Here is a 25636-nt window from a genome sequence, read left to right as displayed (position 1 = left end):
AAAAAATACCTTCCTCTCCCCTTACAGTAACAGAGAGAGTAAAATTTTCTCAGATGTGGGTCAATTATAATAATTTTAAATAAGCACAGTAGACTAACCACCTTCACCTTGTTTTTATTACTCCCACATTTTGGTTCTTTGGCATGCATTATTACATACCACCACCTTACTAAATTACCACACCATGATGTCAGACTACATGTCGGGTGCGTGGCAGTTATTTCTTCAACTCTTCTTCACCTGAAACATTAGTGTATACAGATCCAAAGTACAATTACTGTTATTAACTCGTCACATGTCCATCAACTTAAATAAAAGGAGAAAACATTTAAACTAACTACATTATTTCAACCTCTAAAATTACACAACACACATTCAAACTACACATATAAGAGGTTACCGGTATTCTTTGTATCAGAGGAACACCAGGATAATCACGGTTTAGGTTCGTTTTGATCTTTGTTTGCCTTCAAATTATATTAGTCGTGGTTATCTATAATTGCTTAAAATGTTGCTATAGTCCGATCATCGGATCTGTGCCCCCGTAAGATATGCGAACTGAACCTTAATTCCTTTTCAGCCTCGGCAATTCATTTCTCTCCCTGTATTCCTATTTCTCTCTTTTCTATCCCTCTCTCTTTCTCTCCCTCACTACGCACAATTTTGAGCCTTCTTGCGGGACAGTTTATTTGCACTTAGTCCAGTGTTGTCAACTCAACATGAATACTGTAGCACGGAGTGGTGAAAGAAATATTATTAAGCAAGTAATAGCATTTTGCGATGAAGAGAAACAAACAGGTCAATATTTGTTTCCTATAAATCAGGCAACGAAAAGAGCAACTGCGATCACAGGTGAGGCTTATTGTATTTCAATTAATTACGTTTTAAAATTACATACTTCACTAATACTAATATAATACAACTTTTTTATGTAATTTATATAGGCAGGTCAGAGCGCCTAATAAAGAAAATCAGGAGAGAGGGAGTCTGTACAGGAGATGAAAAGCTAGAGTCACCAGGGAAGAACAGACCAAGGGAACCTTTAATTCTTGTAGATGATATGGACAGATGTATTTTAAGAAGAAAGATACAAGACTTTTATACGATGCAGAAAGAAGTTCCGACATTGGAGAAATTATTGAAGGTTGCGAGAGAAGCAATAAATTTCCAAGGAGGGAGAGAAACGCTACAGAAAGTGATTCGAGACATGGGATTTAGATTTTAAAAATGTAGAAATACAAGATGTACTTTGATTGAAAGACCTATTTAAATTAAATTATGAATAAGTAATAATTAACCTTACATTATTATAAGCAATATTCAAGAGACATGACACTGTTTGACAGAAGTTTGGCAACATCCCTATTAGGGAAGGTTCGTGGTCTGCTGTTTGACGTAGTGGGAGAGAAATGGGTGGAATGGGGTGAGAGAGGCGTTAACTTTTCCAAGAACGACGACAGCGCTGTAGGGGCACAGATCCGATGGTGCGACAATACTATTGGTCATTCCATTTCGTCTTTGGGTGCCCTACATTTCTGTATCCCCAAGGGATGTATTTTTGTATTGCTTTTGGTAATCTGTTATTTTCCATTCTTGATATTATGTTCTTCCCATTTACTCCTATGATTTTCAATTATTTCAGTAAAACTATTCATACCTAGTTCTGTACAAATAATATGCCAGCTCTTACGGTGTAGGCGAGTATACCCAGCTACCGCACTCAAGAACCACATTTCAGAGGTTTCTAATCTCTTCATTTGAATTTTCTTGAGGCTGAGACAGTACCGGCCAGAGGTCTGCATAGGACATTTTCGCTCAAGCGCCAAGTAGTTCATAGCGTAATCCGATAGGTAGCGCACATTCATGATGGGTAAAATTGTCACGAGCGATAAATCCTCGAACGATATAAGCCAAGCGTTAGACATTCGTTCTTGTTACAGTGATGAACTGTGTAGTAACATCATAGATGTTTATCATTTCAAAACTTTGCAGTGTTTAACTAACCTCTCCATACAAAACTTGCTTTAAAATGTAATATAAATGTTGTAGATAAATGTTTCCCCCCCACACAGGAGTGATTTTGTTTTTGCCACATCTGTTAGATGTTATTGGATGTAAATGTAATTATTATAAACGGAGAACACAATCACGATAATGCAAGAACTGTATCAAGTTTCTAGTAATAATAATAATAATAATAATAATAATAATAATAATAATAATAATAATAATAATAATAGTAATAATAATAATAATAATAATAATAATAATAATAATAATAATAATAATAATAATCTCTAATAATTAGTGTATCAATCTTTGCGTCTGTAACAGTTGTGCAGCATGAATATTCGTTTTATTATATTTTCTGTGACGTTATCTCTGTACTAACATTGTTATTAATCTACTGCTATATCAATAATATTTTGTAAAACGTTTCTACATTGTCGCAGTACATAGGCGGAACACTATGTGTGGACCTATCATATTATATATGTGGTAAATCAAATATTGAATAATTATTAATTAGCAATAATAACTGTATATCGAAGTTTTTCATACTATTTTATTTATAACTTCATGTTACTGTTTTGATATGTTCCATTAGACTGTTCCATTAAACGTTTGTCATAAACGCAGAAAATAAAGCCTTATTTTTACCGTGTGAGCAAAACATATGTGTACCTTATCTGTCACCTTCCATACAAGATATGACCTTGTACTGTGCTTCTATTTATTACGAGCGTATCACGACCGATTTTTTCTCATTTGAGGGTGCAACACTCGACCGAGTTCAAGCAAGCGATTTAACTCCAATCCAGCACTCTGGTACCGGCTATTAATTTGGAGAATCTAGGTAACTATATTTTCCATGGGAGAGTTACCAATCCTTCGCATGTCAGGTTTTATCTTGGGGTTTCCTTTCCCTACAGGGTTGGCAAAGTAATTTACTCGTTGCGTTTGTTACGTAATTTACTTGACATAAAATACGCAGATGTAGAAAACTAATTTTATCTGTATTTATTTATAGTCGCTGTAACTCCTAGGGCATATCATGATTATCTGCAGTTTACTATTGGGAACGCTTCTTGCTGATGTACTGTGTGTCTATTATTTTGTGATTAGCTTTTTCTTTGTGAATGTGAAGGCTGGAATTAAAACATAGAAAATGGTGTGCACGCACTCGACTCGCGATACTTACATAATTATGATGCGGATGTGGTAGTTTGTAATGTTCCAATAAAAGTTTAGAGCAGACCTGCAGAACTGTAGCTCCTCAGAACAACTGCTATTGTACCCCTTCTAACCCCACCCACCTTTTCTACCAGTGCAGTCGTAGCGTTCTAGTTACGCTCGGCTGCATCAACATTCATTCTCGCGGTGGAAGGTATAAAATACGCTATCAAAAATTACAAATGAACAGATAATAAAACTCCTTAGGAACATACCTTTAGAAAGTTGAAAAATGAATGAGGGAAATAAATAAGTTAAAAGACATGTAAAATAAATGTTAACATGTATGTGTGCAAATAATGTAAGCATATATATCATCCTAATACTAGTAAAGCCGATTAAGTCCATTTTTTGTGTAAAATAAGTCCCCGACTTGTCTTTCCATGCTCTGTATTCTACTAAAATGAAATAAATCCGAAATGTTGCATGCAGGTAACAAATCAATTACTTTATTTGAAGAATTTATTATGATTTTCGTGCATTAATAAAGCTTTAATTCCTGCTTTTACAAAACTTGCATTACTGATCTTAACTGGTTTTACTAGTAATAGAACGATAAATAAATTGTACGTTGATAAGTGAGTGATAGCTATATGATCGGATGTCAATGCTGTCATTCAACATTGTAACGCACTCCAAACAAACAAATAAATAAATAAACAAATAAATAAATAATAAATAAATAAACAAATAACTAAATAAATAAATAAATACACAATCCGCATACTGCAGTTTAAAGAGAATTGGAACGTGGCAAAATCTAAACCCGTGAAGAAATACTACTTCCAAAGGAAATGGGAATATGATTATTTTGTTGTTGAAGACGAAAGAATTCCTTGTTTATTGTGTCCCATGCAATTTATTTCTACTCGTCATTTCAATATTAAACCATATTTCAACAAAGCCCATATTAAGAATTATGGAATGCGCAAACTTTCGGGTAAGTTAATTATTACGAACTGTATATTGATTATTTATTTATATACTGTAAAATTAAGGACGTCACTCATTGTGTTCATTTTGAATTGAAAGTAATAGTGACTTTCAAAGTTCATTACTTAAATGCTATAAATTTATGTTTCCATAGTTGATGAAAGGAGGAAAGTTTTCGAAACTCTAAAGCATGTTAGGTGCAAAGAAATCTCAAAGAAACTACCGACAGGAAATCTAGCATAAATTATAAACCTTGAAATGAGATAACGCTTTATAAATACAATGAATCCTTTTTGAAAATTACTGTGCCACTACTGATGGACCTTGCATGGACAGAGAATATGAACAACTCCAGGCGGAAGTCGATCATCCCCAATAGAAGTGGAGTGAGGCTGATGTTATATTTCCCCAACTTACGAGTTCTGCATTTTTGTTTTCTGTCATATGTAATAACAATAACCATCACAAAAACCATGTTTCCTTTCAATGTTTAATTGTTTTGTGGTTTTTACGTACTTCACGTTTTGTACATATCTTGCGTATTCTACGCGTAATTTATGTGTCACATAGGAAAAAAATTAGTTATGCATAATTGTACAACTGTGTTTCCTTAGAAGAGCTGTCTTCACTATGACTATGGAATCTCTCCTATCTTCCTTGTAACCCTGAGGAAGAGCTCCTCACCAGATACTACCCACTGAACAAGTGTTTGAAATCACCAATTTTGAAGATTCTCTTTCATGTTAACTGACAGAAAAAGTTGCGGTCTGCTGCCTCATTAGTTTATGCACACTTCTTCCGGCATTTACCAAAAATCTACAGTAACCCAGAACATCAACACCAGACTGGTAATGAAGAGGTCTCAACTTTGAGATTTGTCTAGTTTGCTTTTCCTTTCTCGTTACATTAAGTATAAAGAAAAAATATAATCATTTTCGCAGCAATATACTTTTTCCACATAACCAATACCAAAAAAAAAATGGCTTTAGGTATCCATCTGTCTACAGCGATTTCTCGTAAATTATTGGGTGAGTTTTGTTCATATTCAGTATTTTTAAATGTACAGGACTAAATAAACATGGACTAAACTTACCTCTGTACAGTGCTCAGCGAAGCAATGTTGAAAACTTTTCTTCATATAGAATCATCGTCGAGGAAATCATGATCATTGCTGTGATCAGGAAGGCAAACAAAGAATTCCAGCAAATTGAGAATTGGTCCACGAGAAAATGGATTCTGATACCGGCCTCTCTTATCTCTCAAATAGGAGTAACGTTTGTAATTGAACATCTCATTTGTTGTTAGATTCATACAGGCATGTAGTATCTGAAATCAAAAACGAAAGCAGTCAATCAAATGCTAATTGATTATGCGAACCGAAATGAAATCAGTCTATCCCATAATATTATCTGGTCCGAAATTGCTTGCGATATATTTTTCTTAACCACAAGTGTGAAAGAATGCTTGTAAAAGTGCAATCAGAGATGGGATGTATGGTCAAACACATCCAAAATATCAATGAGCAACAATTCAGTTTCTCAAGTCATAGGCTATGCAGCTACATGAATTTGTTTTTTTCGAATGAGTCAAGAACCGGTACCGGTACTTCACAATCAAAATACAGCAGTGCTACAAGGGTCTAACTCTTGCTTATTGCGATTTATAAAAACTTCACTTCACAATCAGGATATAGCAGTGCTACAAGGGTCTAACTCTTGCTTATTGAGATTTGTAAAAACTTCACTTCACAATCAGGATATAGCAGTGCTACAAGAGTCTAACTCTTACTTATTGTGATTTGTAAAAATTTCACTATAAGGATCTAACTCTTACTTATTGCGTTTTTTAAAACTTTTAAAGAATCTTAAAAAGAAAAATTCTATTATAAACCAAAATACAATAAAAAATGTTTGTTGCCAACATTTTGGAAGAACTTCCCTGAAAGGAAGTTTAAAATAAGATCTCATAATGACTACTTATTTTTGCTTTATGATGAAAATTCCGCTATATTTATTTCATTTTTAAACGGTATTATCTAAAACTACCTGTAGATCTACCAAATAAGTTAAAGGTTCCAGTTTTAGAGAAACAAAATATTTCACTTTAATCTCTTTTAAGCATATTTAATATTATACTTAATTTTCATTTGCTGAGGAAACCTTCCCTTACTTATGTTTTCAATTACATTTTCTTCTTCATTTTAAAATAAAGCTTGATTTTTTCTGAAATATTTTTAATTTCATTGAAATAAGACATATTTAAAAAGTAGGTTGAAGGACGAATCAAGAAAGGTGGTACACTTACTGATGTGCAAGTAAGAATCCAACCCAGGCCACAGAACACCAGAGCTTCTATGAGGCCGAGGACGTATAGAATTTCAAATCCTTCAATAGCAATGCAGTAACAGGCAAAGTAGATTGTGAAGGAGCAGTTAATAGCAATGCTCATCACAAACAGGAAGAACCACATCCTAAGGAGACAAAAACAAGTGCATTACTTACATTCTCGAAGCTAATTCCGGAATATTGAACTGTTTAAATAGACAAGTGAGGGCAAAACACTAAACTAACCAGAACAGAACTTAAGGGGAGAGGATGGTATTTTTTGGTGAAAAATGAGTAAATTTAAAAAAAAAAAATTTTTTTTTCTTTAAAATACTCTGTGTTATTTGTGGAATGCATAGCATAACATTTTGTGGGTGTTTGTGTCCTTATCGGATGTTGAGTCGTTATTTTTAAACTTCCTGCGTTATGGATTTTTAAATCAATCGCCCACTTTTATTGTTGTTTCCGGTAAATTAAATTTTCAAAAAAATATTTTTTTCTTTAAAATACCCTTTGATATGTGTGGAATGCATTGTATAACATTTTGTGGGTATTTGTGCCCTTATCGGATGTTGAGAAGTCATTTTTAAACTTCCTGCGCTATGGATTTTTAAATCACACGCCCACTTTTATCGGTTTCCAGTAACTTCATTTTTTTGCTACATTGCCAGACAAAAATGGATATAATTGCTGAACTATTGAAGATACATGCATGAAATTTAGAACACACATTCTTTAGACTATTAGGAATCTTTTCTCTGTTACAGAATTTTGTTAATTGATTTCATTTAAAAAATACGTCCGTTTGTTTGCAAGTAAGGAAATCAGAAAATTGTTATTAAATTTTAATTATTTATTTTACAAACGTAGGGACTAATATCAAAATTCTGTTAGAGACAGTTTGTAGAACATGCTTTTGCAAATACATTGCAAAAAACTGTTTGAATCTATCTTTAAAAACGGTTTAGATATATCGGTTTTAGTACAATCCTGCACTGGGTATATTTTTTTCAAATTTGGGCCCCCAATAATTTTTTTTTTTTCAAAATATTTTTATTTGGTTGAGTTGCCACAGCTATGAGCTCTCTGCATACAAAAAATTAATATTTTACACCAAATAGGAAAAAAGTTTAAAAAAATAACATCCTCTCCCCTTAACAAATCAAAACTTCAGAATTAGAATGATAAACCTAATTTCGAAATATATCCAAAACTAACACATCTTCGTCACTTGCACACCTTTATTAACTTACGTCCTTCTTTTTTTTGTCTGATTATAATCAGGGTAAAGAAGTTCATGCATTTGCATATTATTTTTTCAAAGGTTGTTATTGATATGTTTAATTGATATGTTTATGTTAATTGTTATTAATATGTTTGTGTAAATCATACACTTTCTAGTCTTTCAGATAAATTTTATTTTGCATATTTGCATTTTTAAATAACTACAGTATATGATATATGTTTTCATAAATGTATTTTAATTTAACATATTTTAACACTGCCATCGTAAATAAATTTAAAATTTTTAAATACTCTTGAAAACGGCTTTAAAATTAATCATTTTTGTCAACTAACATTAAGACTTCAGCTAAGCTTACTAACAGATTGAAAGAATTAGCTCTCTCCATACTTCAAGTTTCCAATACATACTGTCTTTGAATTTTCCTTCTCTCTACTGTATTGGTCGTCATACACCAGACAATGTTCCCTCATAGTACGAGGTTCATTTCATAAATAATGCACAGGTTGGCAGAACTGTAAAGTGGATGACGCAACATCAATGAAAATTACGTCGGTTGCTGTTGAAGGACTGAGGAAGAAGCAAGTGTGTTCGTTTTGTCCATAGCCTACTCGGTGTTTAGGTAACAAGAGCTTTAAATGGGGCCTATGTGTGTCTCGGGTACTGCGACGATTGAAGATCAAAGATCTAATCTTTATGTGGCAAAACCTCACAAAAATCCGGAGTTTGTGGTGAGCTTATAGTGCACCGCAGTATATTTCTCGTTGGACTACTCGTTTTCGAGTCAGCTTAGACGATGATGCAAGACCAGGAAGGCTGAAAACATCAACACATGAACAAAGTGTGAAACTTGCTGCAGATGCTCTTCAAGAAGATTGTCGAGCGACGTGTGAGGAACTTTAGAAGCTACAAGGCTTTCACCAGTATTCCATATTTTGACAAAGAATTTGAAAAAGAGAAAAATTTCTGCACGATGGGTCCCTCACTGCTTGACTACTGAACAGATGCAGAAACTCCTGAACATTGCAAACTTGCTGACAGGACAATCACAGAAATGAGTAGCCCAACGAGAAACTGTATTACGGCCCACTCTAAGTTCACCACAAACTCCACTCAAAGCACATTCAGAGAGCAACTTCTTTACACGTAGTACATTTAACCTGCATTTCTAGCAGTCTGCTATCACCAATATTTCCTCTGCTCTAATGATATTAAAACAAAGGATAGCACTTACCTATTCCGAAGACCAACACAGTTGTAGATGAAAGGGCAGTGATGATCGAAGTACTTCACACATCTGTTACAAATACGGCAGTGTTTTGCTCTCAGTGGACGCAAGCAACGACAAGTGTGGCACAGACGAGAGAGGACCAGATTGCGTTTCTTCCATTTGTCGAAGTATGGAATCTGTTTGATAGCTCGGTAGTATCCGTCTGAGTTGAGAGGCAGATAACCTGGGTCTCTGCGGTTGGCTACCACCCAACTCACCCACATCAGCAAGTTCCAGTAGATAAAACAGTAGTGAGAGCCTCGTAGTATGTTCCATGTGATGGGTACACACTATAGAAAAGAAGATGTGAGATCATGAATAATATACAACAATAGATATTTTATGCTCGACCATGCCGAAATGTAGTAATTATACACCTGATAGCAGCCCTTTAATGGCCTCATTAAAGTACACCTATTCATTAAAGTTCAGGTGTTCCACCAATCAGAAAACACCATTGTAGCAATATGAAAGCGCAAGTATCGATTATTCTCGGATATGCAATCGAAAGATAACTAGTGAAATGTCACGGAGGCTGGAAATCCAATACTGTCGCAGAAGGTTATGTTCTGTTACTATAATAATTAGCGTTAATTGTAAATAATATTCAAATAATATGAAAAAAAAACATATGAGAGAAAATACTGATGTGTTACATCTTATTGTAAGAAAACACCCAAGCCTACAGCTACACACGGTTCCATTGCTCTGCACATTAAAATGAATATAAACAACTTGTGATCGTATTGCAGTTTATTCCATTAGACCGATTACGTGCAAAAAACACATTCCTTCTGTTCAACAACCCATGTATGATGATTAGACTCGCATGATGTTATACGAGGGCATTGAACATTTAACGAGAATTCCAATTGCTCTACGAAATTAGTTATACACGCTTTTATAACTCCACATTTGATAATATTAGGTTTTAATTTTGTATAGTTTTAGTATTTTTAATGACTTTATTGACAACAACACAATATATTTGAGATACCATACAAGGGGATCTACTTTGTATAGCTAAGCAAATTCACATTGTTTTAAATTAAATTTGTTTTTAATATTTTGACAGGACATTTAATGTTGGTATAGATAATATTGTCACTATGTCATATTTTATTCTAGTCAAGGCATTTCCAAATGTAAAGCTTGTATTGTAATTGATTTTAGATGATACTTATATTTGTACCTGAAGATGCCCCATTAGGGGCGAAAACGTTTCTATCAAGATTAAATAAGATGTAACACATCAATATTTTCTCTCATATGTTTTTCTTTCATATGTAATTCAATGCTTAAGCCATATTACGGAATAATAATTAATCATATTTTGATATACGTTATTAACTGCAAAGCTGACTGCAAAAGTGCAATGAAATGTGAATAAGGAAGAATATTTCTATTTACAGCAGGAACAAGCATGCAATTAAAATAATATGGCTAATAAGACAGAAAATAGATGCATATAAGAAAAGTAAATAGAGAAAGAAAGATAGATTAGACGGCCTTTGATAAGCTGAGAACGCAACAAAAAAGACATCTCGTGAATTGTAAACAAATATTTTCTTCTGTAAATGTACTGGAATCATAATGAAAACGAAAAGCAGCTAAATAACAAAAATAAGAAAACAGTAGAAGACAGAGTGACTTGTACTTTATGAAAATGAAGAACATCGTACCCTGAGAAGATACATGGGGTAACCCCACAAGAGGACAGATCCCATGAAGAGAAGAAGAGGGCCCTTGGAGTCTCCTGCTCCACCAAATAAAAGGGCCCTGAAAAAATACAAAAGAGAGGAGAAAAATTGTAACACTACCGGTACAGCATGTCAACTTCTTGGACGAAGCTGACAAAGAAAACAAGCCTACTTTTCTTCAATCTGCTGATAACAAACGACACCTTCATGTGCTGTCATGCCATGGATTACTTTGCATAACCAGTTACAACTGAAGTTCCTGCATGGCAGTTTCTTTTATGATCCCAGCCAGTAGATCCTGCTAATGCTTTCATAAATAAATTTTCTTTTGCTGTAATTCTATTTACATCTTTATTTCTCACTATCAATCCTCACTTTCGTAACATATTATAGGTCTTGTTAATGCTTTATGTACCCTTATTTTTTGTGTGTCGTAACAAGGAAGGTTTCAATACTCTGTTAAGTATTCTCATCATTTTACTGTACCGTTTTTACTAATTTTGTGATATACCAGGTGTTTACAAATTTACACCCGATTTATATTCATGCAAACGTACCCCTTGTACAGGTATTAGTATGATTAGTATTATTTTTATTATTTTGTGAAACTATAGATGAGTGTCAGTAGAATAATTATTATCATGGTTATGATTATGGTTTGTTTCAGATAACCATATTGTTGGAAAAAATAATTCTTGCATTCAAAATCGGGCATAACTTTTTGCACACTCAGTATACCGTAATTAATAAAAAAATGATAAATATATCAAAGATATGTAAAATTAATTACCGGTATTCTTTCAATTAACTAAAAGTTTAACTTTCAGTATTCAACTATACATTGTAACTAAAGAAATAAGTGAACTACTAAAAATTTATGCAAATATTTATTTGTGCAATGCAATTCAAAAGGTGTTTTAATTTCCTTATAAAAATGTGGAATTATTTAATTTGAAGATGCCAAATACTTTTTACAGGTACAATTCTACGTGGCAAGCTTTCTTTTCCTTTTATTAGGAAGAACTGTTGGATATATAAAATTAGACAAAGTTGAATAGGTTGTTCTGCAATAGAATAAGATGTGCCATTAGAGCAGGGTAGGTTCTTCAAAGGGTTAGGTACAGCTTACAGCAGTAAAATTTTTGGAAATATTCAACATTTTTTTTTTCTCCATTACTGTATCTTGTACAATAACGAAAATTGGTACCTGTAAAACACTGTCCATCTACTATATGAAAAAAATATTTTTACGGGTTAAAAAAAAAATATATATATATATATATATTTTTTTTTTTTTTTTTTTTTTTTTTTTTTTTCAAAATTCGAAATGGTGGCAGTTTACTGTGCAGTGATGAAGCGTTTTCTTCATAACTCATAAACTTGTTAACTTTTTCATGTTCTCTCTCTTTTCTTTTATTGCTGAAACTCATGTTTACAATATCATGCTCTTTCAACTACATTCCTTAACAAATAATATTTTTTTTTATTTTGTGTTAGAAGAAAATACTGATATTTGACCATTTTTTAAATGAATTTATTTTTTATCAGACGATCTATCAAAGGTAGAGAAGTGATCTTGCATCATATTGTAGATATTACATACATAAATACACACAAAAAATTTCATCACAGAATGGTCGATAGTTTTTTAGTTATGTGGGAAATGCTTCATCACTGCAAAGTGAACTGAATTTAAAAAAAAAAAAAAAAAAAAAGTAAATAATTTTTTTAAATCGTAAAAATAATTTTTTTATATAGCAGAAGAACAGTGTTTTACACATACTAATTTTCATTATTGTACAAGATACAGCAATGGAGGGAAAAAATGTTGAATATTTCCAAAATTTTACTGCTGTAAGCTGTACCTAATCCCTTAAGCTGGAGGATTCCGCATCTGCATTATAGGTTCTACGAGTGTTTAATTACACTCTGTGTTAAGGTCAAGAAAGCATGGAAACTCTTTATCATTCTGCCTTCTTACAGGTTTTTCCCAACAAGTATTCAATTGAAGACAAATTTAGCAGAAAATACTTTTGCTTTAACCTACAAATTATTTAAAACAAAATGTGATTCAGAAGAAAGTAATACAGTCCAGAGATATCCATTTTGTATCAATTCCATCCGATTTTCGTAATATGAAATTAGACCTACTTCAATTACAGTATAAATGTTTAAATATTATCTGTGTACCGGTACTTCTTCAGCAAATGAATATGAATTTATCAGCAGCACAATTCATGGTCATATGGAGAGACAGCTGAAAATTTAATTTCACTATCAACGAAACAAGCATAATGTTCATAGTCTTGAAGTAAATTTTATGCATTCTCCTTATACCTTCCCTATAAAGTGTAAATAAATTGCTAAAAAACACTCCTGTCATACTCTTCAGAATTGTCATGAAAGCAAAACCTGTGCAAGACAAGCAATGAGACATGTTTACTATATTGATCGAATTATTTAACGCTGTACCAAATATTTTCAGTAATCACTTTCAATAATAATAATATAAAACTCACCATATTTCAGAAAGTGGGGGCATCCAACGAGCTCTCCTCTTCTGTTCAGTAACCAATACTTGGACAATGTCGCTATGACGATGACTCTTAGCAAGTAAGAGTGGTGTCTTCCCATTTTTATCCTTAGGTTCCAATTCAATTTTACTCTATAGATAAAATAAAAAATTCATGTTATAAAACAGTCTTAAATGCGTCAAAAGCAACGTTAGTTACTCATATATAAGTAGGCCTACATTTAGTACTATAAAACTGTGTAAAATATATCTAAGGAAACAATACATTTAATAGTATAAAATAGTGTCAATGTATCTAAGGTTAATACTGTAAAACAATATCTAATATCGATATATATATAAGGTCCGATATTATTCAATGTAGGCCTATATACTTCGGACATTCCTGCAACACCAACTGCACAAATTGCTATGTAGGCCTATGTAGACGATACAGCTATTTATGCGACCCATCGCAACATTAACATAGCCTCAAATCACCTTCAGGAAGCCTTAAACATCATATGCCCTTGACTTGAAAATTGGCGCATCGCACTGAACTACAATAAATGCGAAGCAATGATATTTACTTTGTGTCGTCCTGCTAATCCTCCATGCATAAATCTTTCAGCCAACGTGATACCATGGAAACCAAAGGATGAAGCTGTAAAATATCTTGGAGTGCACTTAGATCGCCGTCTATCATGGAAACATCACATCAACAACAAACTTAAATTGGCCTACTCAAGATTCACTGAATTATATCCGCTTCTCAACAAGAAATCATCTCTAAAGCTACAAAATCGCATGCTACTTTACACATCTCTATTTCGACCTCTACTGCTTTATGCCTGTCCTGTCTGGGGAGGAGCTGCAATAAGTGAAATTAAACACATCCAGCCATTTCAAAATAAAGTCCTACGAATTTCACTCAATTCTCCTTGGTTTGTCCGTAACAGCCAACTACACAGAGAAACTGGTATTGACACAATCAGTTTATTCATTCACAAGCTAAGAAGTTCTATAACAACCTAGAAAATGTTCCAGGCGCCATCCACTACTCTCTCGGAAGGAAGTCCACATTTCCCACCAGAATCAAGAGCCGACTTCCAATGGACCTCATATTATAATCAAAATTTATCATCACACCAACCTATGTAAATAATTATTTATTAACAATTATTTTTGTTCCTTGAGGAGCCCAAACTAGGCTGCCCTCAATTTAGTGTCATGTATTGTATTTATACTTTATTTATGTACAGCGCTAAATGCGCTGATCGATCAATAAATTATTTAAAAATAGGCCTATATATATGGTAATCATGATTCCCCATATACACATTTAATACTATAAACAGTCTTAATTGGAAATACTAAAATTAATTATCTGAAAATTTGAAATTTCTACCTATAGGCATTAATCCATTAAACTTGAACAATACAATCATTGGGTTAAAAACAATTCTTTTATGTTGCCAAACTTGAAAGATACACGTACATTTACAAAGCACCGGAAAAGGAGTAGTTGTAATTAAATTGTGACACACTGTACAGCAAGGATACAGTTAGTCAAACGGGCTAGAGTGTCAGCTTTCCATACTGGTGACCTGAGTTCAAATCCCAGAGATTCCAACTGGAATTTGTGGTGGACAAAGACGGTGTATCCTCTGATTGAGGTTCTGGCTGATATGTACATTATCAGGCAGTACATCTCACTTGACGATATTTGTCAGAGAAAGAACAATTGTTTGTATACATCTGAAATCTGACTAGTGTAATGTAGCTAATCGCCGATGTATGCAATGGAGGGGGGAAAGGAACTGGTCACCCTACCCCATTATCTCCTGGCCTAGTTGCCTCATAAGTGGTGCCTTCTTGGTATCACTTGTGAGGTTCAGACCTGTCTTCAGACAGTTGACCCAAAAGTTGACGAGAACTCAGTTTTGAACAAGGAATAACATTGTGGTGTTCCTTTGAGCGAATTACGGGCTATTCTGCACTCTTATATCAATAAATTCAAAATTTACTGCTCAATACAAATACGATTTTTATTGGCTTTTTACAGGTGTTTCCTTAAAAAATTAACAGCTAACCAATCATGCCTACACACTTCCTACTGTGTTGTGAATATGTTCTTATATATTACAATATCGATTTTAAAACATTTCTGGTTATATTTTACTCGCCTTTTCGCATAATATCTTGACACAGCTAACATTTCCTGAAAGGCAGGCTAGATGCAAAGGTGTTGATCCGAAATTATCTGGTTTCTGCAAATCTACTCCAGAATACAACAAAAGTCGTATTAAATCAGCGTGACCTGTAAAGAAATTTTAAAAATTAAACATTTTTACAATCTTGTTTATAAAGCTAGGCTATATTTAAAGTTAATACAATTGGATACTTTAAAGTAGAAAGGTGCAAAGTGCCAAAATCATAGAAAACGAAGTTATTACGCAGAAAAGTATAATGTGCCTAGGAGGATGATGTATGAAAGAGGCTACATCCACTTGTGTTTCATAAGCGAGATATTTAGATGTTAAGTTGGCAGCACCATGCAGTTTCAGACGGTAGGCGCCCTCTTGAGCTGCATCATAGAAAGGCAGAGTGTGCACAAAATATTATGAAGACTGACACCAGTCTTTCACAGTTGCCTGATAGTAATGCTTGTTCCCTTGCAATGGATCTTCAACAGGTCATGTTTGTGCCCAAACATACACACAGCGAAATGTTTTTACAGATGTCAGCTTTCGCGTTATAACTTTGGAGTTTGTGGATGTGATAAAATGCAATCTTACATGTGTATGTGGGATGAAAGCATCGCGAGTAGAGGTGCCAATGAGATTGCCTCGTGTCTGCTGAAACTGATCATTATGGACATAACAAACAAGAAGAATCTGACATTCTGGAGCGATAACTGTGCAGCTCAAAACAAAAACCGTGTAATGGTTTTCATGTGTCTCTATTTAGTTGCCATTGGTTTATTTGAGCACATAGAACAACGTTTCCTTCTCAGTAGCCACAGTTTCTTGCAATGCGATTCTGATTTTGCTTTGATTAAAAAACGAGAGAAAGTGACAAAAGCCTTCATTTCTAGTGACCTGCTTAAAATTGTACAAGACTCTAAAGTTGTAAAGCCATTTCAAACAGTTCCAATGCTAGAGTCAGATTTCCTTAATACCCAAGATTTTGCTGATCAACTAATTTCTATCGAGAACTTGAATATTTCTATGGCATATTGCATTCAGTATGATGTTAGTAAAGTAGGTAGTGTTTCTATGAAACAGTCCCATGATAATGAAGCAGTGCATATCATTAAAGTGCTTAAAAAGAAAAAAAAAACATGAAAGATGTGCAGTCAGCATTGTTTCAAGTTAAAGTACAAAATAGAGAATTTACTGAAGAAAAGAAGGAGATTCTACTAGCAATGACTCCCTATTTTCCAAATGAGGAGCATAGGCAGTTCTACAGAAAGATCTGTGAGTAAAAATTGCTCCAGAATAGGAAAAATAGGTATTGGACTTTGCACCATTCTATTGCAACTGTACCCATTACTTAACCCTTTTCACAATTTGTGTTATATAATTAAATATGGAGAAATAAATTGTCAAACACTTGGCATTAGAAAACAACAACAACAACATACCGCTATTATTAATGAGTAAAAACTGTACTATTGCTGTTTTCTATCAGTAAAAAAGACATGAAACAAATATGTGTACAATTATTCTTATAGCTACATTTGTTTATCTTATCTCCAATGTTTCATTTTGGCACTTTGCACCCTTCTACTTTAAAGTATCAAATTATGCATCCACCTTGTTACAATGTAGGCCTACAAACCCAGAAACAAAATTTGGGCCACTTGAATTTTCCAAGTTTCAGTTACAGCATACCGCGCATACTCAGTGCTTACTATTATCATCATTTTTAACACTCTTAATGCTTACTGAGTATGCGCAGTATGTTATAACTGGAACTTGGAAAATTCAGGTGGCCCAAATTTTGTTTCTGGGTCTGTACCAGAGGACTGCATCAGACGTTTTCGCTCGAGTGCCAAGTAGTTCATAGCATAATCCGATAGGTAGCGCACATGCATGATGGGTAAAATTGTCACGAGCAATAAATCCTCGAAGGATATAAGCAGAGTGTTAGACATTCGTTCTTGTTACAGTGATGAACTGTGTAGTAACATCATAGATATTTATCATTTCAAAACTTTGCAGTGTTTAACTAACCTCTCCACAGTACAACTACAAAACATGCTTTAAAATGTAATATAAATGTTGTAGGTATTTTTTTTTGTTTTCGACACAGGAGTGATTTTGTTTTTGCCACATCTGATAGATGTTATTGGATGTAAATGTAATTATTATAAACGGAGAACACAATCACGATAATGCAAGAACTGTATCAAGTTTTCTAGTAATAATAATAATAATAATAATAATAATAATAATAATAATAATAATAATCTCTAATAATTAGTGTATCAATCTTTGCGTCTGTAACAGTTGTGCAGCATGATTATTCGTTTTATTATATTTTCTGTGACGTTATCTCTGTACTAATATTGTTATTAATCTACTGTTATATCAATAATATTTTGTAAAACGTTTCTACATTGTCGCAGTATATAGGCGAAACACTATATATGGACCTATCATATTATCAGACATCGGATTCTAGGGCAAATGCCTATTTTGTTTCTTTAGGAGAAAAGTAAAGATAATTATTAATATTTGTGTTTCATGGAAATTGAAAGATATTGAAAGAGTTTCATAGTGCCCTAAAATGCCCTAAAACGGTTATTAGAGCCTAATTTGTTAATATTCGCCTAAAAATGCCTAACTCACTGTAAAGTTTCGCATTTTACTCTTACTTTTTATAATTTATACATGCATTCACTGCGAAATTTAAGGCATTTAAAAAGTGGAAAGTTTGCTTCACATCGGCCATTAAACCATTGATAAAGGAAACAAAATGTTTTGAATCTCACGACACTCGCAATAGATTTCACCGAATTTAACATGTTTGGAGGCATAAATGCCGACAAAGAACCAACCTTAGTTTTGAAGCAGGCAACAATCACAACATGTGCTGCTACCGATTCAGAGATATACTATACTATAAAAATGACTGTTTTCGGTCTGAAACCGATTAGCTGTACTGCCCTTCAGAGTGTCATAAAATCACAATTTTTGGAGAAAGAGTGTTTTTGAAATATCTATGAAAAGTCGTAAAACTGCGAATTAGTAGGGTAAACCTTTACAAAATATTTAAAAGAATGGCCCTCCTAGTGTTAACACTACCACGAAATGCAACAATAAGTGGAACTTTGTATTTTTGTCCAATTGAATCTCAATAACAACGGTTCATTTGAATGCTCGTTAACAGTTGCTCTTTCCCTCACCTTATTTGTGTTGAGAAGTTTTGAGCGGTAGGACGTTTTCCTGTGAAGTTTAACGCGATAATGCCGAAAAATATAAGTGCAAAATCTACATTGATCCGGCAATGGCTAACAGAATATTCAGAATTCACTTATGATGGAAAAATAATATTCTGCAAGATTTGTAGCAAACAGGTATGTAACAATAGTTGAAATATATAAATTCTATTAATTTTAATGAGTAGGCCTATACATTGACTGAGCTATCCTGAGGTATAATTCTTTTTAAGACCACTACACTTTAACCTTTTAAATTCCGATAGTTAAAGTATTTGCAGGTCATTAAAATTTTGATTGTTCGAACCCACTAACTTTGTGATAGAAATACGGCAATACAACAATTAGCATTTTATTTTAATTCAGTTTACTTTACATTTTTAGATTTTGCAAGAAAAGAAGTGCCACCTAAAGCAGCATGTGCAAGGAGCGGCTCATAAGGCTAAAGCTCAGCAGAAAAATCAACTGCAACAAACTTTACTAACACAGCCTACTTCATCCAATCTCAGCAGCAATTTCTATGCTGATTTAACCAGAGCGTTTGTTGCTGCTAACATTCCCTGGAATGCAATTGAAAATCCGGTTTTAAGACAGTTTTTACAAAAATACTGCAAACAAAATATCCCATCTGAGTCGACCCTAAGAAAAAATTACTTAGACAGAATATACAATGAAACTTTAGCTTCCATTCGGGAGGATATAGGTGATTCTTACATATGGGTCTCTGTGGATGAAACCTCAGATCCTATGAATAGGTATATAGCAAATATGGTAGTAGGAAAACTTAGTCCTGATGGACCTTCGATTCCACACCTCGTATGTGTTAAGGAACTTTCGAAAGTGAATAGCCAAGCCATTGCTTATTTTGTAAATAAAGGCCTACAGTCTTTATACTCAGGTAATATAGACGATTCTAAAGTTCTGTTGTTTTGTACTGATGCTGCCTCATACATGGTTGCTGCAGCTCCACTTCTTAAAACATTTTATCCTAACCTCACGCATGTAACCTGTCTAGCACATGGCCTTCACAGGGTTTCTGAAACAATCCGGAATGAATTTCCTCTTGTCAATTCGTTTATTTCTAACACAAAAAAATGTTTTTGTAAAGCCCCATCCAGGATTTCAATATTCAGAGAGAACTTTCCAGATATCCCACTCCCACCTCAGCCGGTTGTTACACGATGGGGAACCTGGATTCAGTCAGTGGTGTATTATTCTAAGTATTTTAAAGAAGTGGTCACAGTTATTGATAAATTACCTGAAACTGATAGTGCAGCGTGTGTGAAAGCAGTGAAAGATTGTCTGAATGACTCACGAGTGAAAAACGATATTGCCTACATAACATCAAACTTTTCTTTCATACCTGCAAGCATTGAACAATTAGAACGTGAAAAACAATCTCTTTGTAGCCAAATAGCAATAGTAAAGGAAGCTCAAGTGAACATACGAGTACATTCTGCTTTGGGCGAAACTGGGAAAAAAGTTAAAAATAAGTGGGACAACGTATTAAATAAGAATGTAGGATTTTCATTGTTGGAAAAAGTATCAAGAGTGATATCGGGGGAAAGTGTAAATGTTCCAGTAAGTATTGATGTTTCTATTGTACCTAATTTAAAATTTGCGCCTCTCACATCAGTTTCGGTTGAAAGAAGTTTTTCTGCTTTCAAAATGATTCTCAGTGACAAAAGGCAAAGGTTAACTGTGGAGAATTTAGAAAAAATTCTGGTGGTGTACTGTGCAGATAATTATAATAAAGTCTGAGCATGGAACTGAATTTCAATAACTTAAAATGAGTAATCTTGATATCAATAATCATTATTTCATTAGTTTCAATATATTAAATTTGTGCAGCTCTGTTTATAAATATAATATAGTATTCTTTTTTAATGTTTAAACATACTTTTTTGTGCGTATTTTAGTGTATAACTAAAAATTTCAGTGAAAGAAATAAGTATGATACCTTGATGTGCCTAAAATGCCTATTTTCATTAAAATAGAGCCTAATTTTACAAATTTTGAGCTTATTTTAGGCGCCTAAAACAGCAATTTTTAGTGCCTAAAAATCCGATGTCTACATATTATATATGTGGTAAATCAAATATTGAATAACTGTATATCGAAGTTTTTCATACTATTTCATTTATAACTTCATGTTCCTATTTTGGTACGTTCCACTGACTGTTCCATTAAACGTTTGTCATAAACGCAGAAAATAAAGCCTTATTTTTACGGTGTGAGCAAAACATATGTGTATCTTATCTGTCGCCTTCCATACAAGATAAGACATGTCTGTGAGATGACCTTGTACTGTGCTTCTATTTATTACGAGCGCATCACGACCGATCGTATCTCACTCGAGGGTGCGACACTCGATCGAGTTCAAGCGAGCGATTTAACTCCAATGCAGCACTCTGGTCTGTACAAATCACCTACTTCAATTTTGAAAGCTACTAAATATAATATTTAACAATATACAATATGAATTTAAATACTATTATAGTCACAATCATGCCATGGCATGAATGAAAAATTTCACAACCTCGAGCGGGAATCGAACCTGCGACTTCCTGTTCTCCGGTCAGGCGCTCTACCACTAAGCTATCGAGCTATTTTTAAGTTATTTAATAATACCTTTGTAAGCTGCCCAGTGAAGTGCTGTGTCACCATTTATATCAGTAAGGTGATTCAGGGCTCCCATTCCCAAAAGGAAAGCAGCTGTTGCAACTCGACCGAACATGCAGGCTGTCATAAGAGGTGTCAGACCCTTGAAATCAGCAGCATTTACAGCCACACCAGCCTAGAAAAGAAAACTGGACTAATAAAGTATTGGCCAAAATGTATAGGAATAATTCTGACCAACTCCATAGAAAGTAGCTGATCCATTTATCCTAAATTTTTCCTTCTCGACATAGGAAAATGCAATATTAGAATGGCAAAGTTTCTGAAGATGAACAGAAAGATCCGGAGAGCTAATTTGGAATAAATGTATTCTTCTGCACCTTCCACATAATCAAAACACAAATTTTATCGAGTGTCGTTTCAATGGTTTGAGTGAGATGGTAAAAAAACTTAGTTGTCTATCACCTGACTCTCCATAAATGTTAAATACAATTGCACAAAGCTAAGCAATTCACGCAACTTACGGTAAAGACATCTTCCCAAGGGATTCTAAGTGTGTGATTCATTTTCAGTGATTTGATCTCAAAAGTAACAATGATTAATCAAAAAACTCTTCCCTTTTCTCTTAAGAAATATCAATTTCTTTTATTTGATTTTGCAGAAGTTTGTCAGGCTTTAGCATTGCTCTGACAATTCCTGTTAAAATGCTATAAAGCTGGAAAGTGATTTCAATCAACTGATTTTTTAATCTATGATTTAAATCATTTTTTAGTTTTTACATTTATATTTTAAACATATAAAAATGAATTCTGTGGTGGCAGTTTGAGCTTGTAACTGAACCAGCAAAGTTATCTCCTATGCTAAAATATGCAGAGTTTTAGTTTTGTTTTGCTACAATGTCTAATGTAGGAAGAAAAAAAGATCCTATATGGGGAAATTTTATAGAATTTTCAACAAACAGTGGCATAGGTTCCAAAGCAAAATGTAAAAATATGTGGTTCAGAAAGAAAAGTTTAGTAGCAAGAATGAAATCTCATCCTTTGAAATGCAATAATTTGCTGAGTTTTCATCAATTTGTGGTTGTGGTGTCTTTTAACATATGTTGTAGTATTTTTATTGTTTCACGTATGGATGTTAGTGAGTGTATAGACTAGTGATGTCAATCAATGCTAGTGTTCAATTGTGGGGTATGTGTTTGTCCCTGATGTGGTTGACTAGGTCTGTGTTGTTCTTGACTGCAGTGTGATAGATGAATTGTATGTTGTTTCTGATTATGTTTTCCATGTATTTAGCTAGCTTGTATACTGGTCAAAGATTTAATTAACAGGGGTCTGATTGGTATATTAGGCTTGTGTATTTTAGGTTGAGCATTCAGTTGTGGAGCTTCTGGTTTCACTTGTTTCAAGTAATTAGCCTATGTTTTTTTAACTTAAAACTGGAAAAAGTCTAACTTCTCTTTGGTCATTGATGTGATTTGTTATTACTTCAATAAATCCAATTTAAAAAATAAATTTAAAGTGTTTAAGTACTGTAAAAGTTTTTATTGAAATAAAAAAAATTGATTTAAATAAAAAAATACTGATTTTGATTTATATTTAAAAAATCATGATATTTTTCCGTTCTGCCACCAAGTGGTTTGTAGCCAGGCAACTAGACTTCGAAAAAGTTATAGGCAATTTCTCTGAGGACAAAGTCGAAAGAAACTATGAAGTATAGGAAATGTTTATGATTTCAAAATTTAATTAAGTTAGGCTATAAATTATGAATTACTAATTTTCATTTTCTACTTAGCACATAGTCATACATTTCTAATATGCATTATATAAAAGACAACCGGTTAAACGAGCGTTAAGCGACTTCTGCCGATTTTGGAATAGACGCATTTAGGTTAGGTTAGGTTAGTTTAGGCTTTTATTATCCCGTCAAGATGAAGGTGAAATCGATTGAGTGTGATTTTTTTGTTTTCTATGTTGGCAGTTCAAGTGCGTCGGTGTCTATTCCAAAATTGGCGGAAGTCGCTCAACGCTCGTTTCACCAGACAACCTTGCTCAGGATAGGGACCAATGAAAAGCTTATGTGAGAGAGAAGCAAGAAGCACTCGCATAGTAATGTGTAGGCCTATATCTGTAAAATGTATTACTTACCGACAGCAAGACTTGTACAACGGCAGCATGGCCCTTGCGACAAGCCCAGTGTATTGGACGAGGTCCTTGTGTGCCAAGACATGACAAATCTACAGGGGCAGAGCGCTCCACCAAATATCGCATGACCTCAACATTTCCGTCCAGTGCTGCCCAATGTGCAGGAGTGTAGCCCCATTCGTCTCGAGAACTTAGCGCTTCTGATCCTAATTTTTCTACCAGCGCTTCTATGTCACACACTTCACTGAGAAAAAAATAACAAAATGGTATTATTCAATTTTCATAATTATTACATAACGATAGCCTAGTTAAATATTCAATCTTCGCCAAAACGATAAATATTGTATTACTGGTCCAGGGAAAATAACTCGCCTTTTACGAAAATACTCAGAGCATCTATAATTATTTACCTACCGCTTTGACGAAGTTTATCTATATTCATAATTATTGAATTAAATTTTGTATTATTAAATATTAAATTCAGTATTGATCCTTCATTAGGTACCTAAGTAAGGGTAATTTGATAGGAGAGGTCGTTGCATATGGACCACTTTTACACTAAATCTAAAATTTGTTTTTGCAAGATATATTTACTAAAACCCTAAACTGACATAACCTAACCTTTTCCTTAATCTGTGACAGGTTACGTTAGGTTAGGTTAGTGTTTTGGTATACGTTGTATACGCTAAGGTTATGTTTAGTGTAAAAGTGGTCTATATGCAACGACGTCTCCTAGCAAATTACCGATTTTAAACTGACGCTGTCAAATTAAATTTCTGTATTATTTGAAACTAAAAATGTCACATAATTCTATTGATAACCTACAGACAGCTGTCAAATAATTTTTTTTTTCTACTTGGTTACCGGTACCGTATTTAATGACGTTGTACAAATTACTGGGTTATTTAGCGTCGATGGAATTGGTGATAGCGAGATGAGGCCGAGGATTCGACATGGATTACCATACATCGCCTTACGGTTGGGAAAACCTCAGGTAAAAACCCAACCAGGCAATCAGCCCAAGCGGGAATCGAACCCATGCCCGAGCGCAACTCCGGATTAGCAGGCATACCGCCTGAACAACGCCAGTGGCAAACTCCATTCTTGCAACATTTAAAATTCTAATTACATATTGGCAAGTTAAATTTCTATAGTATTTACAAATCTAACGAAATCCTTACCGTAGCTAGATACTGTATTAAATAGCAGCAGTCCGAACCTAATCTGTCAAAATGCATTGACAATGAATCAAAGAATAGGAACATTCACTTATGATAATATATGTACAAATTTGCCTTACCCAGTTCTAACGACATCAAAAATTGATTTGCAGGAATGACCCATATGGAAATCTGTGCTGTCAGAGCAGCACAGAATATTGCTATCCTTCTCCTCTGTGACAGTTGCAGATGCATGTTCGGCCACCATGTTGCAGGATTGCCCTGTCGTCGGTAAGCCCCAGACACTTCGGGCTGTGCCCGGGCTTGGATATACTTTGCACAGCGTCCTGCTGTCTTGAAATGCAAACGTTGAGAAGAATTAGTCGAACTAGATGCTAATAAAATGTACGTCAACGTATTTCTAATGTTATTTCATAAATGATTGGGTAAACGAACACTTCCGCGTCTAGCAAGACGCCATATTCAATCGACGCTTGCATCGCGCATGCACAAGAATTGTTTTGCATTGCGGATGCGCGTGAAACTAGACGCAAAGGTAATTCATTTGGTTGCATGTCAGAGCCTTCGCTCTGATTATGTTGAATTCGTGTTTGCGTTTGGTTACTATTGCTTATAGCGGCCAAACTCAACTCACACGGCCGACAACTTTGCGATTATTTTGCAGTTTGTGGTCGTGCTGTGGGTGGTCAGGAATTAGTATTGAATTGTATGGAAACAGATGATGCTAACTCACACGGACCACAAAGTGAAGTCATTGTAGACGTCTGTGATCGTGAGCCGCGTATCTTCCATAGCACAACTGCTGCAATGTCGCTGTCGGTGGTCGAGCGCAACTCACATGTGCGAGCGACACACCAACCACTCGCCGCCGACACTGTATCCTTGAAAACGACAGACGCTTTCTTGACAAATAGCAAGCTTGCGGTTTGGTTGTCTGTGATTGATATGGACCACAAAAAAAGAAGTTCGCGTGTGGTCAGTTCCGCCGACAGCACAACCACACACAAACTGCAAAATAATCGGAAGTTGTCGA

At 34.3% G+C, this 25636-nt stretch overlaps 1 protein-coding gene across 1 annotated transcript; it reads right to left on the bottom strand.

The window, feature by feature from the left end:
- On the bottom strand, positions 1–25078 carry Patsas (palmitoyltransferase Patsas). Its single transcript, XM_069819014.1, has 10 exons — positions 24723–25078; positions 23426–23666; positions 21294–21459; positions 15403–15536; positions 13224–13369; positions 10687–10783; positions 8969–9294; positions 6472–6637; positions 5261–5493; positions 1–240 (listed from the first exon to the last, which is right to left on the bottom strand). Exons 1-9 carry the CDS (start codon positions 24848–24850, stop codon positions 5302–5304), a joined length of 1596 nt encoding a protein of 531 aa, XP_069675115.1. The 5' UTR covers positions 24851–25078; the 3' UTR covers positions 1–240; positions 5261–5301.
- Between the last annotated feature and the right edge of the window lie 558 nt (positions 25079–25636).

The sequence above is a fragment of the Periplaneta americana genome, chromosome 2, assembly GCF_040183065.1.
Source record: "Periplaneta americana isolate PAMFEO1 chromosome 2, P.americana_PAMFEO1_priV1, whole genome shotgun sequence".
Lineage (NCBI taxonomy): Eukaryota > Metazoa > Arthropoda > Insecta > Blattodea > Blattidae > Periplaneta > Periplaneta americana.
This window is presented reverse-complemented; position numbering and strand designations above follow the sequence as displayed.